Source organism: Podarcis gaigeae (assembly GCF_964106915.1).
Source record: "Podarcis gaigeae genome assembly, chromosome: 4".
In the NCBI taxonomy this organism is placed as follows: domain Eukaryota; kingdom Metazoa; phylum Chordata; class Lepidosauria; order Squamata; family Lacertidae; genus Podarcis; species Podarcis gaigeae.
Window position 1 is genome coordinate 104,734,171 of NC_139677.1, and position 17,128 is coordinate 104,751,298.

The window sequence follows — 17,128 nt, forward strand, 5'->3', positions numbered from 1 at the left end:
CAGATGTAGCAGTGCATATAGCTGGACATAGGATATCACATAAAAAATAACACATGTTGCATTTTGTTCCTAAATTACTTGTGGCATTCTAGCACTTTGGGAGAAAGCCTATGCTTTACACTTAGCGGGAAAGTCAAATAATGAGTGAAAAATGCAGTTTGTTTTGTTTCTGCCTTCTTTGTGTGTTCCCAGGTGTCAAAGCTAGCTCTCCTCTGGTCTCACACCTCCATCATATCACAGCAGCAACAATCCCTGGTGAATCCCTGTAGGGCTTTCATATTGACCATGTCACCTTGTAGTGGCACTGGTTTGGACATTTCTTGAGAGAGATGTCTTTGCCTTGGCCTTTCTATGGGATTTTTATTATTATAGGCTTTGGTCTTCCACTCTAGGGAAGTTGCTCAGTTGTTCCTAAGGAACCAAAAAGCTAATTGCAGCCTGGATACAATTGCCGAATTCAAATGGAGTCCAATTAGAATTTATATAGCCCCATGGTTCTCCGAGGCAGAGTTCCGGCCCCACCTGGTGGTGGCGGTTGGCCTGGTCCTTGTACGCATCTTGCCTGGCCTGGCGCAGTTGCTCCATCAATAGTTGGTGCTGAGACTGGAGCTTCTGGAGCCAATCTGTCACCGTGGGGACCACAGATGCTGGCAGCACGTCCGGGAACAAACGCGGATGGTAACCGTAAGTGGCCTGGAACAGGGTCTGTTCGGTAGAGGCATTCACCGCATTGTTGTAAGTGAACTCCTCCAATGCCAAGTGGTCAACCCAGTCTGGAGGTACTCCAGGTTCCGGTGGTCGGTTCTCATTTCCACCAGTTGTCTTGCCCCCTCAGGATGATGGCCCCTTGCGGTGATGATAGGTCCTTGCGGTTCCGAAGTGCTGCCAATTCCCAAACTGCTGCCACTTTCCCGGGATCCATCTGCACCCCATCAGGGGAGAGTTGGTGACTGAGGAAGTCCACTGACCACTGGTGGAACTTTCACTTGCTGAGCTTAGCATACAGGCGTTGCTTCCGCAAGCGCTGCAACATGGACCGGACATGACCCTCGTGGCGAACTGGGTCATGGAAGTAAATCAGAATGTAATCTAGGTACACCACCACGTACTGGTCTAGCAAGTCTTGGAACATGTGGTTGATGTACCGTTAGAACAGGGCAGGTGCATTGCACAACCCGAAAGGCATTACCAGGTATTCAAACTGCCCATACCGGGTCCCAAATGCTGTCTTCCACTCATCCCCGGCTAGGATCCGAATCAAACTGTAGGCCCCCCCAAAGGTCCATCTTGGTGAACATCTGTACCCCTTGCACCCGTTCCAGCAACTCCGCAATAAGGGGCAAGGGATACCGGTCTGGGATGGTAATCTTATTCAGGGCCCGGTAATCATGGCAGGGATGAAGCTCCTCACACTTCTTAACGAAGAGAACTGAAGCAGCGGTGGGCGTGGTATTGGGCCGAATGAATCCGCCCTCCAAGTTCTTGCGAAGGAAGTCCTGCAAGGCTTAGTGCTCTGGCTCTGTAAGAGAGTATAGGCAGCTCACAGGCAGGGGCACCCCGGGCTGGAGGTCTATGCCACAGTTGAAAGTGTTCCTTGAACACTTCTTGGTACTCCTGATAATCAGCAGGGAGCATTGACGCAGCTTCCCCGTGGGGGCAGCCACTAGCATCTTGGACCAAGCATGGGGACACGGGTTTGGGAAGCGCACAGTCTGATTGACGCAGTCAATCTGAAGATTGTGAGACTCCAGCCAGTCCATCCCGAGCACCAGGGGAAACCGGGGCATGGTGGCAATGTCCAAGGTGTGCACCTCCCGGTGCTGCTGGTGACACAGGACCAAGGGCTCAGTCTCCTGAGTAACGGCACCCGAGCGCAGAAGCCGTCCATCAATTGCCTCCACCTGTACCAGTTCTGGCTTGTCCTGGAGTGGCACCTGACGACGGGCAGCGGAGGCAGAGTCCATATAGGAGCGGGTTGCCCCTGAATCTACCAGAGCTTGGGTGAGAATCCAGGGCCCGCCAGGGGGGTATAGATGCACCGGAACCATGAGGTGTTGCAATTCCACCGGTGAGGGCCCATCATGCAATGTTTGGGATCCCAGGTAGCTGGGGCTACTGGGGTTGGCCATTGTCCTGTGGCTGGCATTTTCTCGGGAGTGGCATACTGTCCACTCCCGCCGCAGTAGAGACACAGGTTCCCCTCCAGACACTGAGTCTTCTCTGAGGGGGAGAGGCGAGGCTGTGCTGCCCCAAGCTGCATTGGCTCCTCCAGTGACTTGGCTGTGGCCGTGGAACTGCTGGGAAGGACCGGAGCCGGGAGCCGGGAGTCGGGAGTGCTGGCGGCCCTGAGCCTGGCGACGGTCCTCCAACCGATCGTCTATCTGCAGGCCCCATTGAATGAGGGTGTCCAGCGTGGTGGGGTGATCCATCATGGCCAGCTGGTCCAGTATCTCATCCGAAAGCCCCTCGAGATACTGGTCCTGAAGGGTGGAGTCATTCCAGGACAAGTCCTGTGCCAACGGCCGAAATTCTGTGGCGTAGGCGGCCACTGTGGACTTGTCCTGTTTTAACTGCCGAATCGCCCGATTGGCTTGACTCCCCTTCTGAGGGTTGCCGAACACGGTTTCCAGATGGTTGCAAAACCCTGTATAGTCAGTCAGCAAGGGAGAGTCTTGCCGGAGCAGCAGCAATGCCCACTTGGCCACCCGGTCCTTCAGCAAGCTGATCAGGAAGTGCACTTTAGTGCGGTCATCGGGGAAATTCCGGGCTCGCCCCTGAATATACAGCTTGTCCTGGGCAAGAAACATGGGAAAGCTGGCCGGGGACCCATTGAATTAACCCGAGGCAAGGTCCAAGTCCAGTCCATGGTCAAAGGTGCAACGTGGAGGCAGTCTGTAGTAGCTGAAGCTGGGTGCAGGGCAGGGAGTTGGGTGAAGTTAGGAACAGGCTTGCAAGCAGGGAGCCGGGGTGGGTCAGGAGCTCAGGCAGGAACTAGCAACCAACAATGTTGCTTCTGCAACTTGGGACTGGGGCTGGTCGGCTTTTATCTGCCCTGAGGCATAGGGTGGCCCTGATCCTCTGGTGACTCGCCTCTCTAACCCTGAGCCTCTGCAGCTCAGGAGAGGCTGGAGGGTTACCGGACCCAGAGGCAACCTCCTCTTTCTCTGACGGGGCTGAGAGTGGAGCATCTGCAGGCAATGGGTCCTCCATCACCTCAGGAGCCAGAGCAGACTCCGCTGGTGCCTGCACCTGAGGATCCAGCACAGGTGAGGACCCTTTAGGCTCATGCCCCAGCCCTGGCTCAGCTGGTTCTGGAGGCGGGGAATCCTGTGCAGGCTGGGATCCCTCAGGTTCAGCATCCAAGTCCGAATCCCAGGCCATCACACCTTGTCAACAATGTGGAACTGTGGTAGTCCCCAATTTGGACTTAGCAGACATTTGGTCTTTATGAATGAACTGATTTATTGGTCCTTCCGTCTATATTATTGCACTTTATGTGTTGTTGATGTGCGAGATAAACCTTTGGACTGGGAAAAGTTTCTAGAGTATCTGAAAAAGGTGTGTAATGTGCAAACAACGCTAGTGGGGTTTCAAGAAGCACTGTAAAAGTTAAGATATATTGTCAAAAATAAATAGAAGGCGGAGGCGTTAAATGGCAATATAACGAAGGGAATGCGTACTAAAGAATAACTATGGATAGCAACTGAAGGAATTCCAAGAAAGATTTAATTTGTCAAAATTTGGATAAAATTGTATAATTTTGTTGGAAAATTAATAAAAATTTATTTTAAAAAAACAACATTTGATATTGTGATAAGAATAGATAGAAGATTATTGTTTGTGTGAATGCCCAGCCGGTTACGTCTTGTGTGTTTGTCCATTCCAGGAAAACCATTCCTGACCCAGATGTTCACAGGAAGTCCCTAAGATGATTCCCCTTTCAAACAGGATACATGCGCCTAGGCCAGTAGGGTCCTCTTCTCCGGCAGACGGACAACCCCTCCCCCAAAGCCCCTCCATCCCCCACTTCCCCATGGGGGTCCCCCACACCACCCATCACTCACCAGGATGGTTCTGAATCACCTCCAGCAGGTACAGCTGAGCTTCCCACAAAATATTAAAATGCAATAGTCCATCAAATATTAAAAGCTTCCCTAAACATAATAACAACAACCATCCATTTTCAGACCATTGAATTAGCAATTAAGCATTTCTGCAAAGGGAAATGGCAGAAAAAAGCATAGAAAGCATACATAAGAAAGTATTACTGATTTATGATGAGAATAGGATTTATTTATTTTGAACTTCGCTGGGTTCCTCCTTGGCAGCCAGCTCGATTGTTTCAGCAGGGCTAGAACTCAGGACCCGCTGCCTTGAGGGACATCTAAGAGCAGCTGGGCAGGGGAAAGGTCTCCCTTGGGAGGTGGGGGACTCTCCTTCCTGGGAGGTTTATCAGCAGAGACCGGACGGCCATCTGCCATGGATGCTTGAGCTGAGATTCCTGCATTGCTGGGGGTTGTAGTAATAATAATAATAATAATAATAATAATAATAATAATAATAATATATTTATATCCCGCCCATCTGGCTGGGTTTCCCCAGCCACTCTGGGCGGCTTCCAACAAAACACTAAAATACAATAACCTATTAAACATCGAAAGCTTCCCTCAACAGGGCTGCCTGTTTAGGGAACTAGACCAGCCCCCTCTTGCTTCGGGTTGGACTAGATGACCCTGGGATCCCCTCCTCTCTCTCCACTCCTGAATTCCAGGAGGAGCTTCCTTGACTCCGGGAAAGCCCTTTTCCCTGCAAGCTCTTCCTCTGGTTTCACCCCTAAAAGGATATCTGGGCATTGAGGCAGCCGGGGGGGGCACCTGCCCCCCTTAATCCATAAAAAATTAATAAGAATCTGAGGTTCTGCAAAGCGAGAGAAGGCTGAGCTGGGTGGATTCGGCTTGGCAAGGCTTAAAGGGAACTAACTGAGCTGCCTGTCTAGAGAGGCCAGGAAGCAAGGGGGGGCAGGTCCTCCAGAGCGAAGCCCCTCCTCCCTCCCCAGTCCTTTCCTGCTTGAATGTCTCTCCTGCAAGGGCTGCCTCGCTCTCCCCTCCTGGGATCTGGTGAGTCTCCTCTCTCTCCCCCCAGAGGGTGCAGTGGGGAGACGGGGGGGGGCCAGGGCTGCAGCAGGGGAGGGGCCTGGGGGGGCCTGATCTGCTCATGGGGGGGGACCCCAAGTCAGGGAGGAGGAGAGGGTCCAGCCAGGGAGGGGCCAGGTCTGCCACGCTCTCCTTCCTGGAGATCAGAGGATCCGAAACTCATTTGGCCTTCCGCCCCCCCCCCCCCGAAAAAATCTTCCTTCTTTGAACAAAGGAGTCCCTGGGACTTTAAATCTGTGTGAATTCGCTCAGCCTCATTGCACAACAGAGGAAACATCTGCAAATGGTTTTCCAAAGCTGGACGGGGAGGTGGATAACGCCCCCCCCCAAAAAAAAACCACGGGGAGGGAGGAAGGAAAAGTAGGAAAGAGAGGCCAGGAATAAAGAGAGGGATCCCAGGCCATAGTCTGGCTGCTGCATTGGGGACCAGTTTGTGTTAAGCTATCTAACAGAACAACAAAAAATCAAGGGAGATGTCTTTGGCCCCGCCCACTTGGCCCTCTGGGGGTTGGCCAGATACATTCCTGGCCCTCAGAAGAGAGAAAAAGAGACAGTGGCAGAGAGTGCAGAAAAGGAGACAGAAGCAGGGAGTGGAGGTGGGGTGGGGGTGGGGAGCAACTCCTGAGGACCCCCAGGTCAGGACCCCCACTAGAGAAAAGCATCCATTTATCACAAGATACAAATGTGATAAATGTCCCTTGTCAGTCGGTTCTGACTCCATGCATTGACTGGAAGGCAGCAGAAACCAGGTTGATTAATCTGACAGAAATCCCTTCAGTTGCCTCCACATTTTGCATTGCTAGAAGGCTAGAGACTTATGTCTTCTCCTCTTCCTCCTCCTCTTTCTTTTCAAAAAGATATCTCATGGTCTGGGATGCGGTGAAGTCCAGCCCTAGTTCCCAGCAAGACTCATCCATGCTTGCTCAGGGAACCATTTCCCCCCCGTCCTACAAATTCTGTAACAGAACAATGTATTTGCTTTGTAGGATTTGCTAGAGCTTCTCATTTAGACGGACAGAACTTGGCAGAAGACCAAAGGGTTCCTTCTGATCTCTCAGAGGCTTCCTGAGAGCACAGATGGATGAGCAAGACTCAGCTGGCCCTGAAGCAGGAAGGGGCCATGGCATCCAAACCGGGAGCAGTGGGGGATTCTGGGAAAACTCTGTGCAGAAGATCCATGGTGAGGAGGACACCCTCCGCTCAGAGGTGCAGAGCCAGCAGTTGAGGCAGTTCTGCTGCCAGGAGGCCAAAGGACCCCGAGAGGTTTGCAGCCGACTCTACCACCTTGACCATCAGTGGCTGAAGCCAGAAAGGCACACGAAAGCTGAGATGCTGGACCTGGTGATCTTGGAGCAGTTCCTGGCTGTCCTTCCCCTGGAGATGGAGAGCTGGGTGAGGGACTGCGGAGTGGAGACCAGTTCCCAGGCGGTGGCCCTGGCCGAAGGTTTCCTCCTGAGTCAGGCAGAGGAGAGAAAGCAGGTGAGAGAGACTTTCCTCTGGATACTCCCAAGGGGCTCCAAACAGGACAGAGAACATCCCATAATGGTCTGCTGATGGCCCATCCTTTTTCTGAGAAGGAATCCATGGAATGAGATCTCACACCCTTCAAGTCTTTGTCATTCTCTTTCTAGTATTTCTCCCCATTCTCTGTTTTAAATCCTTGTTTCTTTCTCAGGGAAAGGATCTCTTTGCAGAAATGGACCTGGATTCCTGTGAGGCAGAGAGGCCTCTGTTGGACACCAGAGAGAGGCCACTGGGTAAGGAGGAAGGTGGTTTTTCTCCACTGGTCTCATTCTCTTGGTTTTCCAACTCATCTAAGGGTTCTTTTCATCTTGTTTTGGGGGGAGAAAGTTGGGAACAAGGGTCCAGAAGAGGGGAGATGAAACATGAAATGGGCACAAACGTCCAAATACTCTCAGTAGGTAAGTCCTTCTCAAAGGCCCATCTGTACTTAGAGATGCCCTGTTTCACCTGTGAGAGAATCAGGCACTCCTGGCGTCCTGCTTACCTTTTTTCTTTTGCAGGTGGCAGAAGGATGCCAGCAAGACCTCCTGATCCGCCTTTTCATGGGGGCAGAAGGGAAGCAGCAGCTGTGGAACCAGATCAGGTCAGGGGAAGCCGCCTTGTGGGGCCAGAGGCTGAGGGATGGAGCAATGTCATGGACTGGTTGGGCACAGAGGAATGGTGGGAGGAAGCAGCCGGGGAACCAGGAAGGGAAGATGGCTCAGAGCCGAAGGAGTGGAGGTGGAGGAAGGATGAGCAGTCAGAGGGGGAAGCCTGGGAAGAGGAGGTGTCAGAAGCTGAAGGGGTAACAGGGCTTAGTGAGCTGGGAGACTCTGTGGCAGAATGCAGTGCAGAATCAGAGGCAGAAGAGGAAGGAGGCAAGTGGGAGAGGAAGGTTGAGAAGCTGAGGTGAGTTAGGAGAAGGATGAGCCACCGGTGGCTCCCTCTCCTTTTGCCAGAAGCCACCCTCCCTGCTTGTCTCTCAGAGCCAGGAGACCAAAATAGGCTTATTTTAATTGTAGATTGATCACTGAATGCTAAAATTGTTTTCCAAGCAGTGGACAAATGAGAACAAATAGTGGCCTGGATTCACCTAACCAGCCCCATCGGATGAAAAATGGGGCCTGCCCCCCAATCCTCCCCCTCTCCATGCTCCCATGGACCCCTTGAATTTGGCTTTACGGCACTGGGAGGGAACCTTCCAAGAACAGCTCAAGAGGAGAGGAGTAATTGGATCCTTCCATCAGGCAAACTGGAAGCAACAGAGCATTGTGTAGCAGATCATATTTCTGCTGTTTCAGAGGAGGACATTTCCCTTTTTCCTTTAGGGTCCAGTGTGCTTTGAAGATGTCGCTGTTTGTTTCACGGATGAAGAGTGGGCGTTGCTGGATCCTGACCAGAGAGCTCTGCATAAGGACGTCATGGAGGAGAATTGTGGGATCGTGGCCTCTCTTGGTAAGGCTCCCTGTGGGATCGTCGTATCTGCCTGGAGATTCAAAAAATACCTCTATGGACCAACCTCAGATATTTTCACAGAGCTCAACAGCGCCCCCTATAACACCTGGGAACCTAACACCCCCACAATAAACAGTAACTTACAGTTTTTTCTTTGAACAATCTTCCTCAAATTATCCCCTTTTCTACCACGATTGGGCTGGTCTGAACTGCCCAGGCCATCTTAAATGTCAGCTTCAGAATTGTTAGGAAAGATAAGTAGCTTCAGGTTTTCTGTTTTTGTTTTTGCTCCTGTCAGTCTTGGGTTGACCAAAGAGACGACTGACATTGGAGATGGAGGGGATGCCATGACTGGGCCAAACAAAATTCATCTCAGAGAAGAGCTAGACTTATTGAATTTCAGGTAGAAGTAGCAGTGGTGGTGATGATGATGGTGATGGTGATGATGATGATGATACAGTGGTACCTTGGTTTACAAACTTAATCTTTTCTGGAAGAGGACTGTTCTTAAATCAAGGTACTGTTGGAATTCTGCCTGGGTCAGAGGAATGTGCCACAGCCTAGGCACCGGCAGATATTCCTTGGCGACCTCCCCGCTGCGCCACTCTGCTGATAAGCAGGCGAGGTCTCGGCGATTTTTCTCAGGCTGTGAGAAAAACACACCGTTCTTCCTCTCTCCCCTTTGGTGTCCCCCAGGGAGGGGAAAGAAGCAGACAGAAATCTATTTACATCCTTTATTTCTGTCTCTTACATCAGTACAGAGAAACATGTCTGCACTCAACAGCAGTAAGAATAAACTCCACCCATGTACATCCTGTACAGGTCATATGACACACACTCTGAGCTAACATCCGGTGCTCAGTACAGAATGGACTGCCCCTTTGTTCCCATGGCAACAGTCACAAACATCCTGTTTGGCTTTCCAGCCACAAGCAGCTGACTTGGCTGCTATAGCCTTTGCTTGCGGCTGCATTGCTGCTTTATAATAACAGGTACCACTGTAGCAATAATAATAATTTTTGTTTATACTCTGCCCATCTGGCTGCATTCCCCCAGCCACTCTGGGCGGCTTCCAACACACATGTAAAAATGAAACATAAATAATAATAATCTGATCCCATATAAAAAGAACATTAACTTTAAAATGAACAACTTCTCCTAGTGGCTGAAATTGTGGAAAGTGAAAAGTGTGAAAAGTGTATTTCTGAGGTTTGATGGCTCATAACACCACTTTTGTGTGGAGTAATCCCATAAAATTATATAGCAATGGAAAGATAATTTAATGAAGAATGTAATGCAATGAATTTTATGAAGGAGTATTTATTAGAACAGCAGTCATAAAGAAAAAACGTGAAACCTTTGGTAACCATTGGTAAGCTTTAGCTTTAATTACGGCCTTACAACGCCTTCCCATGCAACAAAATATGATTTACGGAATCGATGTCTTGAGCACACGAGCAAAGTCTGTTCTGGTAGGGAACTCCTCTCAACCTACTCAACCTACTGCAGAGGGGAAGACATTTAGTCTGGCTTTGGTGAAAAGTCTTCGGTAGTTAGGTACTGTCAGGTTTTTGATGTAAGATGTTAACTTAAAGACATACCCATATTGAACTCCTGCTGCCAGCATACTACAGACTGTGTGTGATCGAGATGGCAAGTCACTGTGTGCATTGTCCCATAATCTTTGCTTTAAAACCTTTTGGGCGCCTTCATAACCCAGGTAATACAGTTGGGGGGGGGGGAGAGACAGACCAATAGAGGTGGCTTTTTTAGCCATGGTTTTCTGCCATTTGCTGACAAATTCCTCGTTGGTCAGATGTTGGTACAGACCCTTCCCTAGATCAAACACTGAAATCCTGAGCCAATGTTTTAGGGCAGACCACCACGCTTTAGTTGAAATTGGGCATTCACCAGCTTCTAACAGAAGTACGGAGTTGGGGACGCAGTTAGGTACCTGCAGCAGAGATCGTATAAGTTTTGCCTGAAAGCCATCTAGCTTTGGCAGGTCCCCATTATGCCAGACATTTGCTGCATACAGGAGTTGAGAAATGGGCTTTGCGTTGAAAACCCTTAAGGCTGCTGGAACATATTTGCCGCCCTTTGTGAAGAAGAATCTATGTATGGCTAGCTTTATAATCTCCGGCTTTTGAAGGGAGGTTTGCCAATGGTGCTTCCACGATCCTGTATGATGAAATGTGAGCCCTAGGTAATTGAAGTATTTTACCTGTTCAAGGTTATGGCCCTCCAGCACCCATTTAGACTGGGAGAATCTTCTTTCGAAGACTAAAATTTTAGATTTTTCATAATCAATGGATAAACCATTTCCAGAACAGTAATGAGAAAATTTCCACAGCAGATAATTCAAACCTGGCCTGGAATGTGAGATGATGGCCGCGCCATCAGCATATAACAACAGAGGGGTCCTTCTCATTCCTTTTTTGGGACTGTGTCCATCTGGGTCCATTAAGTTCTCTTCTAGGTCATTTAAGAATAGACAAAACAATGTGGGGGCCAAAATACAACCCTGTCTCACCCCCCCTAGTCATCTTGATGCTGTTCGATAGCATCAGATCCCTGTCGACCGCATCAGACCTGCAGTTTGGTTCCAGGGCTTTTATGAGAAAGAGAAGTCCACCAGTGGTTTTTCCACTGGTGGCAGATGACAGAAACTGTGACACCACAAGACTGGTGTAAAACCAAATTAAATAAAGGGTTTATTATAAAACAACAAACAGCAAAGCTTGTGGGTGTTTTTCCTGCAGGCAGGTTCAAACTGCAGCTTTTCTCCTTTTGTAATCATGGCCAGCTGTACCCAATTTACCCAGAGCTTACAGAAACTGTTCTTAAAGGTACAAACATCTTTACTGTTTCTGTGCAGAATGTTTCTTTCCCAACACCCCCTCTCATTCAGACAGAAGCAGAAACAAAACAGTACTTTATACATATACAAAACATATTTATACATCATACACAACAATTCCTAATTTTGCCACTAGTTGTGCATGTTTCTCAAAAGTTAGTGCTTTCGTAAATATATCAGCCACATTTTGCATACTCTCACAATATTTTAGCATTATCAGGTTTAGTTTATGATTTTCAGTCATATTTTGATACTTCATTTCTAAATCTTTGGATTTATTTTTAAACTGCTCAGACACTGCCAAAGTTATTACAGCTTGATTGTCTTCCCATATTTGAACTGGATAATCACATTGTATTTCGAAATCACTGAGGTTTTGAACGAAAAATTTTATTCCATTACACAACTCCGATAAAGCACAGTATTCAGCTTCTGTTGAAGATGTGGCTACGATTCCTTGCTTTTTGGACTTCCAACCTATCAAGAAATCCCCAAATTGAAACACCATGCCAGAAATTGATTTTCTCTCAGGCAGGTTGGCCCAATCGCTGACAATGTAACACTGCAATTTTGTAGACCCTGAAGATGGTAATCTTAAACAATAATCAAGTGTATGCTTTAAATACTGGAAAATATATTTTAAACCTTTCCAGGCATTTTCTGTGGGATAGCTTAGTAGTCTGCTCAGTCTTCCAACTGCATAACTCAAATCTGGTCTGCTCCACAATGAAATGTATAATAAACTTCCAACTATTGAATGGTACATTTCAGGATTTACTGGTTCTGTGCATTCTCCTTCATTCTTGAAAAAACCTATTTCCATTGGGGTTTTTACTCCCTCTCTGTTTTGCATACTGTTTCTTTCAAGTAATTCCATTATTTTATCTTTTTGACTCGACAAAAAACTTCCATCGTTTGTTCCTTGAATTTCTAGACCTACCGGTAGATACTTTTTTTTACTGGCCCCAAATCTCTTACTTTAAATTCCTTTCTTAGTTGTTCTGCAAATTTTTTCACTTGCTTTTGATTTTTTCTAGAATAAAGCAATTCATGAACATAAGATAAACATAATTCTTGTTTATCACCCTTTCCTTTAGTGTACAAGCAATTGTCAGCTAAGCTTCTTTTAAAGACAAGATTTTTCAAAGCATTATCACGACACTCGTTCCAATTTTTAGCTGATTGTTTGATCCTGGTGCTTGATTCATAAAAATTTCTTCGTGCAGAGTTGCATTAAGGTAAGTTGTTTCAATATCAAAATGGTTTACCTTAAACCCACGTTGTGCTGCAATAGCTAGCAGTAAACGTACACTTTCTCTCCTTGCAGTAGGAGAAAGGTTTCATCAAAACTTTCACCTTTTCTTTGCGTAAAACCTCATGCTACCAGCCTAGCTTTGTACTTAACACTACCATCTGCTAAATGTTTTATTCTATACACCCATCTACAGTCCACTGCCTTTTTTCCTTCTGGCAATGGCTCAATAGTAAACACATTATGTTTCGCTAAAGATTTCATTTCTGCTCTCATTGCATTTTTCCACCTTACTGTTTCCTGGTGTGGTAACTTTAAAACCTCCTCATAATCACGAGGCTCTTTCTTCACATCAACAGTTTTAACGTCTTGTATAGTAAACCTTTCTGGAGGTACCCCCTTATCGCTTCTTTGTGATCTTCTAACTTGAGCACTCTCCCCCTCTGAACTATCTTCCTCTTCTGATTCATCTTCCTCAGGAGAAATTGGTTCAGCTTTAGGAGATTGTGTACTGGGACCCTCATCCCCTGATTCCTCATCACTATCACTTTCAGAACTTTCTCTAATTTGTGACTTTCCTTCCTCAGATTTCACAAATTTATCTGCATGTCTTGATATCACAACTCTGCCACGCCCTCATGCAGAACGATACCCTTTTGACCAACTTTGATAGCCAACAAACCTAAGTTTCTTTGCCTTGGGATCGCCTTTCCTTCTCTGTCCTTTTGGGATGTGAACCCAAGCCCAACAACCAAAAGTTTTAACATGATCCAAAAAAAGGTTTTTTTCCCATAAAGCAAAAAATGAGGGGTATTGTTTATGGTAGAATGAAACAATCTGTTCTGTAGGTAATTAGCACAGAGAATTGCTTCCCCAAAAAACTTCCTGGATAAGCCAGAATCACTTAGCAGAGAATCTAGCATTGTTTGCAAAGACCTTATCTTGCGTTCTGCAACTGAATTTTCTTCAGGCGAAAAAGGACACGATTTACGGTGACTAATACCATTTTTTTCAACCATACCTGGAGAGCTTCAGACATGAACTTGCCTCCACGGTCACTCTGGAATTGGGTAACTTTGTAGGGAAACTGCCTTTCTATATAGTTGACCCAATTTTTAATCAGTTGACCAGTTTCACTTTTGTGTTTTAACAAGTATACCCAAGTATACTGCCTATAATTATCCACAAGAACCAGAAAAAACTTTGCTCCTCCTTCAGATTCTGCAAATGGCCCACAAAGGTCTGAGTGTACTAACACAAATGGCTTCTTGCTAATTCTATTACTTTCACGATAAGATCCCTGCTTACTTTTAGACTCCTTGCAAGTATTGCAGTCCAGAAAAACTGAACATTTTTTCATTTTAATTCCCTTACTTCTGGAATTTTTGCAATACTGCGGAAATTGGCATGCCCCAAACGACGATGCCACAGATGCTGGCACTCATCACCCAAGGCTCTATTACAGGCTTTAACACATGCCCCAGACTCACTTACTAGCTGCTCTTTCAAAATAAACCATTTTTTAGTGTAACCACTTTTCCAGCTTTCTCTATTTTACATCCTGACCCAGAGAAGGTTACCATAAACCCCTGCTTAACAAGACTTGTAACTGAAAGCAAATTAATTTCTAAACTTGGTACACGTAAAACATTGGTACATTTGGTACTTAAACAGTTAATATTCACACTACCCTTTCCAGCTGACTCATGCACTGTTCCGTCAGCTAGTACTACATTTACAGATTTACAAGGTTGCTTTTCTACAAGGGCTTGTGCAGACTTAACAAAAAATGTTTGACACTGCTGAGTCTAAAATCCAGTCCTGTCGAACGTCGTGACTGGTGCCTCGAACTGCTGCAGAAACATACTGGACTCGACTCTTGTCGAGACATCTTTACTGTTTCTATGCAGAATGTTTCTTTCCCAACATTTCCTGCCTTTACCAGTCTGATTTTGTAGTGACTGAGTCTCCTTATATATCTTCAAAAATATAGAAAGGCCAGCTTTGGTTTAGTTTTTCCCAATCTTTCATCTAATTTCTTCATAACTGTAGCCTTGTTCACGTAATAGTACAATTTTACATCACATTCTGGGTGACAAGTCAACTCTTTGTGCCATTTTTAAAATTTGATTATGTTTTTCAACCTCACTAAATGACCAACTTGATAGCAATCACATAAGTTACTGACAAAAGTCAACCTAAGCAAGTTGTGCTTCCTTTTCCTGGTTATTTGGCTATATGGTTTGATAGAATATGGGTAATTGAAAAAACTTCGTTGGATTGCATTCTTGATTGCATTCTTGATCAAATTATCTTTCCATTGATATATAAATTTATAATATTACTCCAAAAGAACAACACTTTTTTCCAAGTCTTCCACAATTTTGACCACTACTTTAAATCAAACAAAGCAACATTCAACAATGCATCAGAATCTCATAATAAATATGTTGGTTAATGACCAACAACACAGGTAATGAACACACACCCAACTCCCTTGAGTTCTTCTCCATTTGTTCCTGAGGCTCTAATCCCTTTTTGTCTCCATTGCAGATTGTGATGAATCAGAAATTGAGAACAAAGGTGACCACGATAAAATCCCCAGGGAGGAGAAGCCACGTAAAAAATTGGAGTGTGGAGAAAGCTGCAGTCAAAACTCCCATTCCACTTCGCATCAACAAAATATCATTGGAAAGAAAGTCTATCAGTGCATGGAATGTGGAAAGAGCTTCAGGAACAGCTCCAATCTCACCTCCCATCAAAGAATTCATACAGGGGAGAAACCCTATCAGTGTGTGGAATGTGGAAAGAGCTTCACTGAAATCTCCAACCTCACTTCCCATAAAAGAATTCATACAGGGGAGAAACCCTATCAGTGTATGGAATGTGGAAAGAGCTTCAGTCAGAGCTCCAATCTCACTTCCCATCAAAGAATTCATACAGGGGAGAAACCCTATCAGTGTGTGGAATGTGGAAAGAGATTCAGGAAGAGCTCTGATCTCACTAAGCATCAGAGAGTTCATACAAGGGAGAAACCCTATCAGTGTGTGGAATGTGAAAAGAGCTTCCGTCAGAGCTCCGATCTCACTTACCATCAGAGAATTCATACAGGGGAGAAACCCTATCAGTGTGTGGAATGTGGAAAGAGCTTCAGTCATAGCTCCCATCTCACTTCCCATCAACGAATTCATACAGGGGAGAAACCCTATCAGTGTGTGGAATGTGGAAAGAGCTTCAGGAAGACCTCCTTTCTCACTTCCCATCAAAGAATTCATACAGGGGAGAAACCCTATCAGTGTGTGGAATGTGGAAAGAGCTTCAGTCAGAGCTCCCATCTCATTTCCCATCACAGAATTCATACAGGGGAGAAACCCTATCAGTGTGTGGAATGTGGAAAGAGCTTCAGAAAGAGCTCCAATCTCACTTCCCATCACAGAATACATACAGGGGAGAAACCCTATCAGTGTGTGGAATGTGGAAAGAGCTACAGTCAGAGCTCCTCTCTCACTTCCCATCAAAGAATTCATACAGGGGAGAAACCCTATCAGTGTGTGGAATGTGGAAAGAGTTTCAGGAAGTGCTCCTCTCTCACTTCCCATCAAAGAATTCATACAGGGGAGAAACCCTATCAGTGTCTGGAATGTGGAAAGAGATTCAGGAAGAGCTCTGATCTCACTAAGCATCAGAGAGTTCATACAAGGGAGAAACCCTATCAATGTGTGGAATGTGAAAAGAGCTTCCGTCAGAGCTCCGATCTCACTTACCATCAGAGAATTCATACAGGGGAGAAACCCTATCAGTGTGTGGAATGTGGAAAGAGCTTCAGTCATAGCTCCCATCTCACTTCCCATCAACGAATTCATACAGGGGAGAAACCCTATCAGTGTGTGGAATGTGGAAAGAGCTTCAGGAAGACCTCCTTTCTCACTTCCCATCAAAGAATTCATACAGGGGAGAAACCCTATCAGTGTGCGGAATGTGGAAAGAGCTTCAGTCAGAGCTCCCATCTCATTTCCCATCAAAGAATTCATACAGGGGAGAAACCCTATCAGTGTGTGGAATGTGGAAAGAGTTTCAGGAAGTGCTCCTCTCTCACTTCCCATCAAAGAATTCATACAGGGGAGAAACCCTATCAGTGTGTGGAATGTGGAAAGAGCTTCAGGAAGAGCTCCAAGCTCACTTCCCATCAAAGAATTCATACAGGGGAGAAACCCTATCAGTGTGTGGAATGTGGAAAGAGCTTCACTCAGAGCTCCTCTCTCACTTCCCATCAAAGAATTCATACAGGGGAGAAACCCTATCAGTGCGTGGAATGTGGAAAAAGCTTCAGGAAGAGATTCAATCTCACTTCCCATCAAAGAATTCATATAGGGGAGAAACCCTATCAGTGTGTGGAATGTGGAAAGAGCTTCACAGATCGTTCCTCTCTCATTTCCCATAAAAGAATTCATACAGGGGAGAAACCATATCAGTGCATGGAATGTGGAAAGAACTTCAGGAAGAGTACCCATCTCACTAAGCATCAGAGAATTCATACAGGGGAGAAACCCTATCAGTGTGTCAAATGTGGAAAGTGCTTCACTGAAAGCTCTTCTCTCACTTCCCATCAGAGAATCCATACAAACGTTGGAAAAACCAGTATACAGCTTTAGGAGCCAGGCAAATCCACACCTTTTTAACCAGGCCTATTTCTTATTGACATCTAATACTGTTTTAACATGTGGTGTTTTGTGTTATTATGTTGTGTTTTTATGTTCTAAGCATTCTGAGACGTGTGGGTGTATGAATACAACCACTCTTAAATTCCGAGAGGTCTTTGCCCCCCCATAAAATATTTGAGGAGGCCACCCCCCAGGTTTTCTTTGTGTATTTTTCAAATGCAACCTTTTATTCTTCCGCTACTTG

The 17,128-nt window shown here is 46.2% G+C and overlaps 1 protein-coding gene across 1 annotated transcript in view; it reads left to right on the top strand.

Annotated features, from left to right (window-relative positions):
• Positions 1 to 17,071, top strand: part of LOC310843279 (uncharacterized protein) — a 41,447-nt gene extending 24,376 nt beyond the window's left edge. Inside the window, exons 3-6 of the mRNA XM_083736345.1 lie at positions 6,829 to 6,910; positions 7,178 to 7,260; positions 7,985 to 8,111; positions 14,777 to 17,071. Of these exons, the coding sequence (XP_083592471.1) occupies positions 6,829 to 6,910; positions 7,178 to 7,260; positions 7,985 to 8,111; positions 14,777 to 16,875 (2,391 nt within the window). The 3' untranslated portion in view covers positions 16,876 to 17,071. The remainder of the gene's footprint in view (positions 1 to 6,828; positions 6,911 to 7,177; positions 7,261 to 7,984; positions 8,112 to 14,776) is intronic.
• The last annotated feature ends 57 nt before the right edge of the window (positions 17,072 to 17,128 follow it).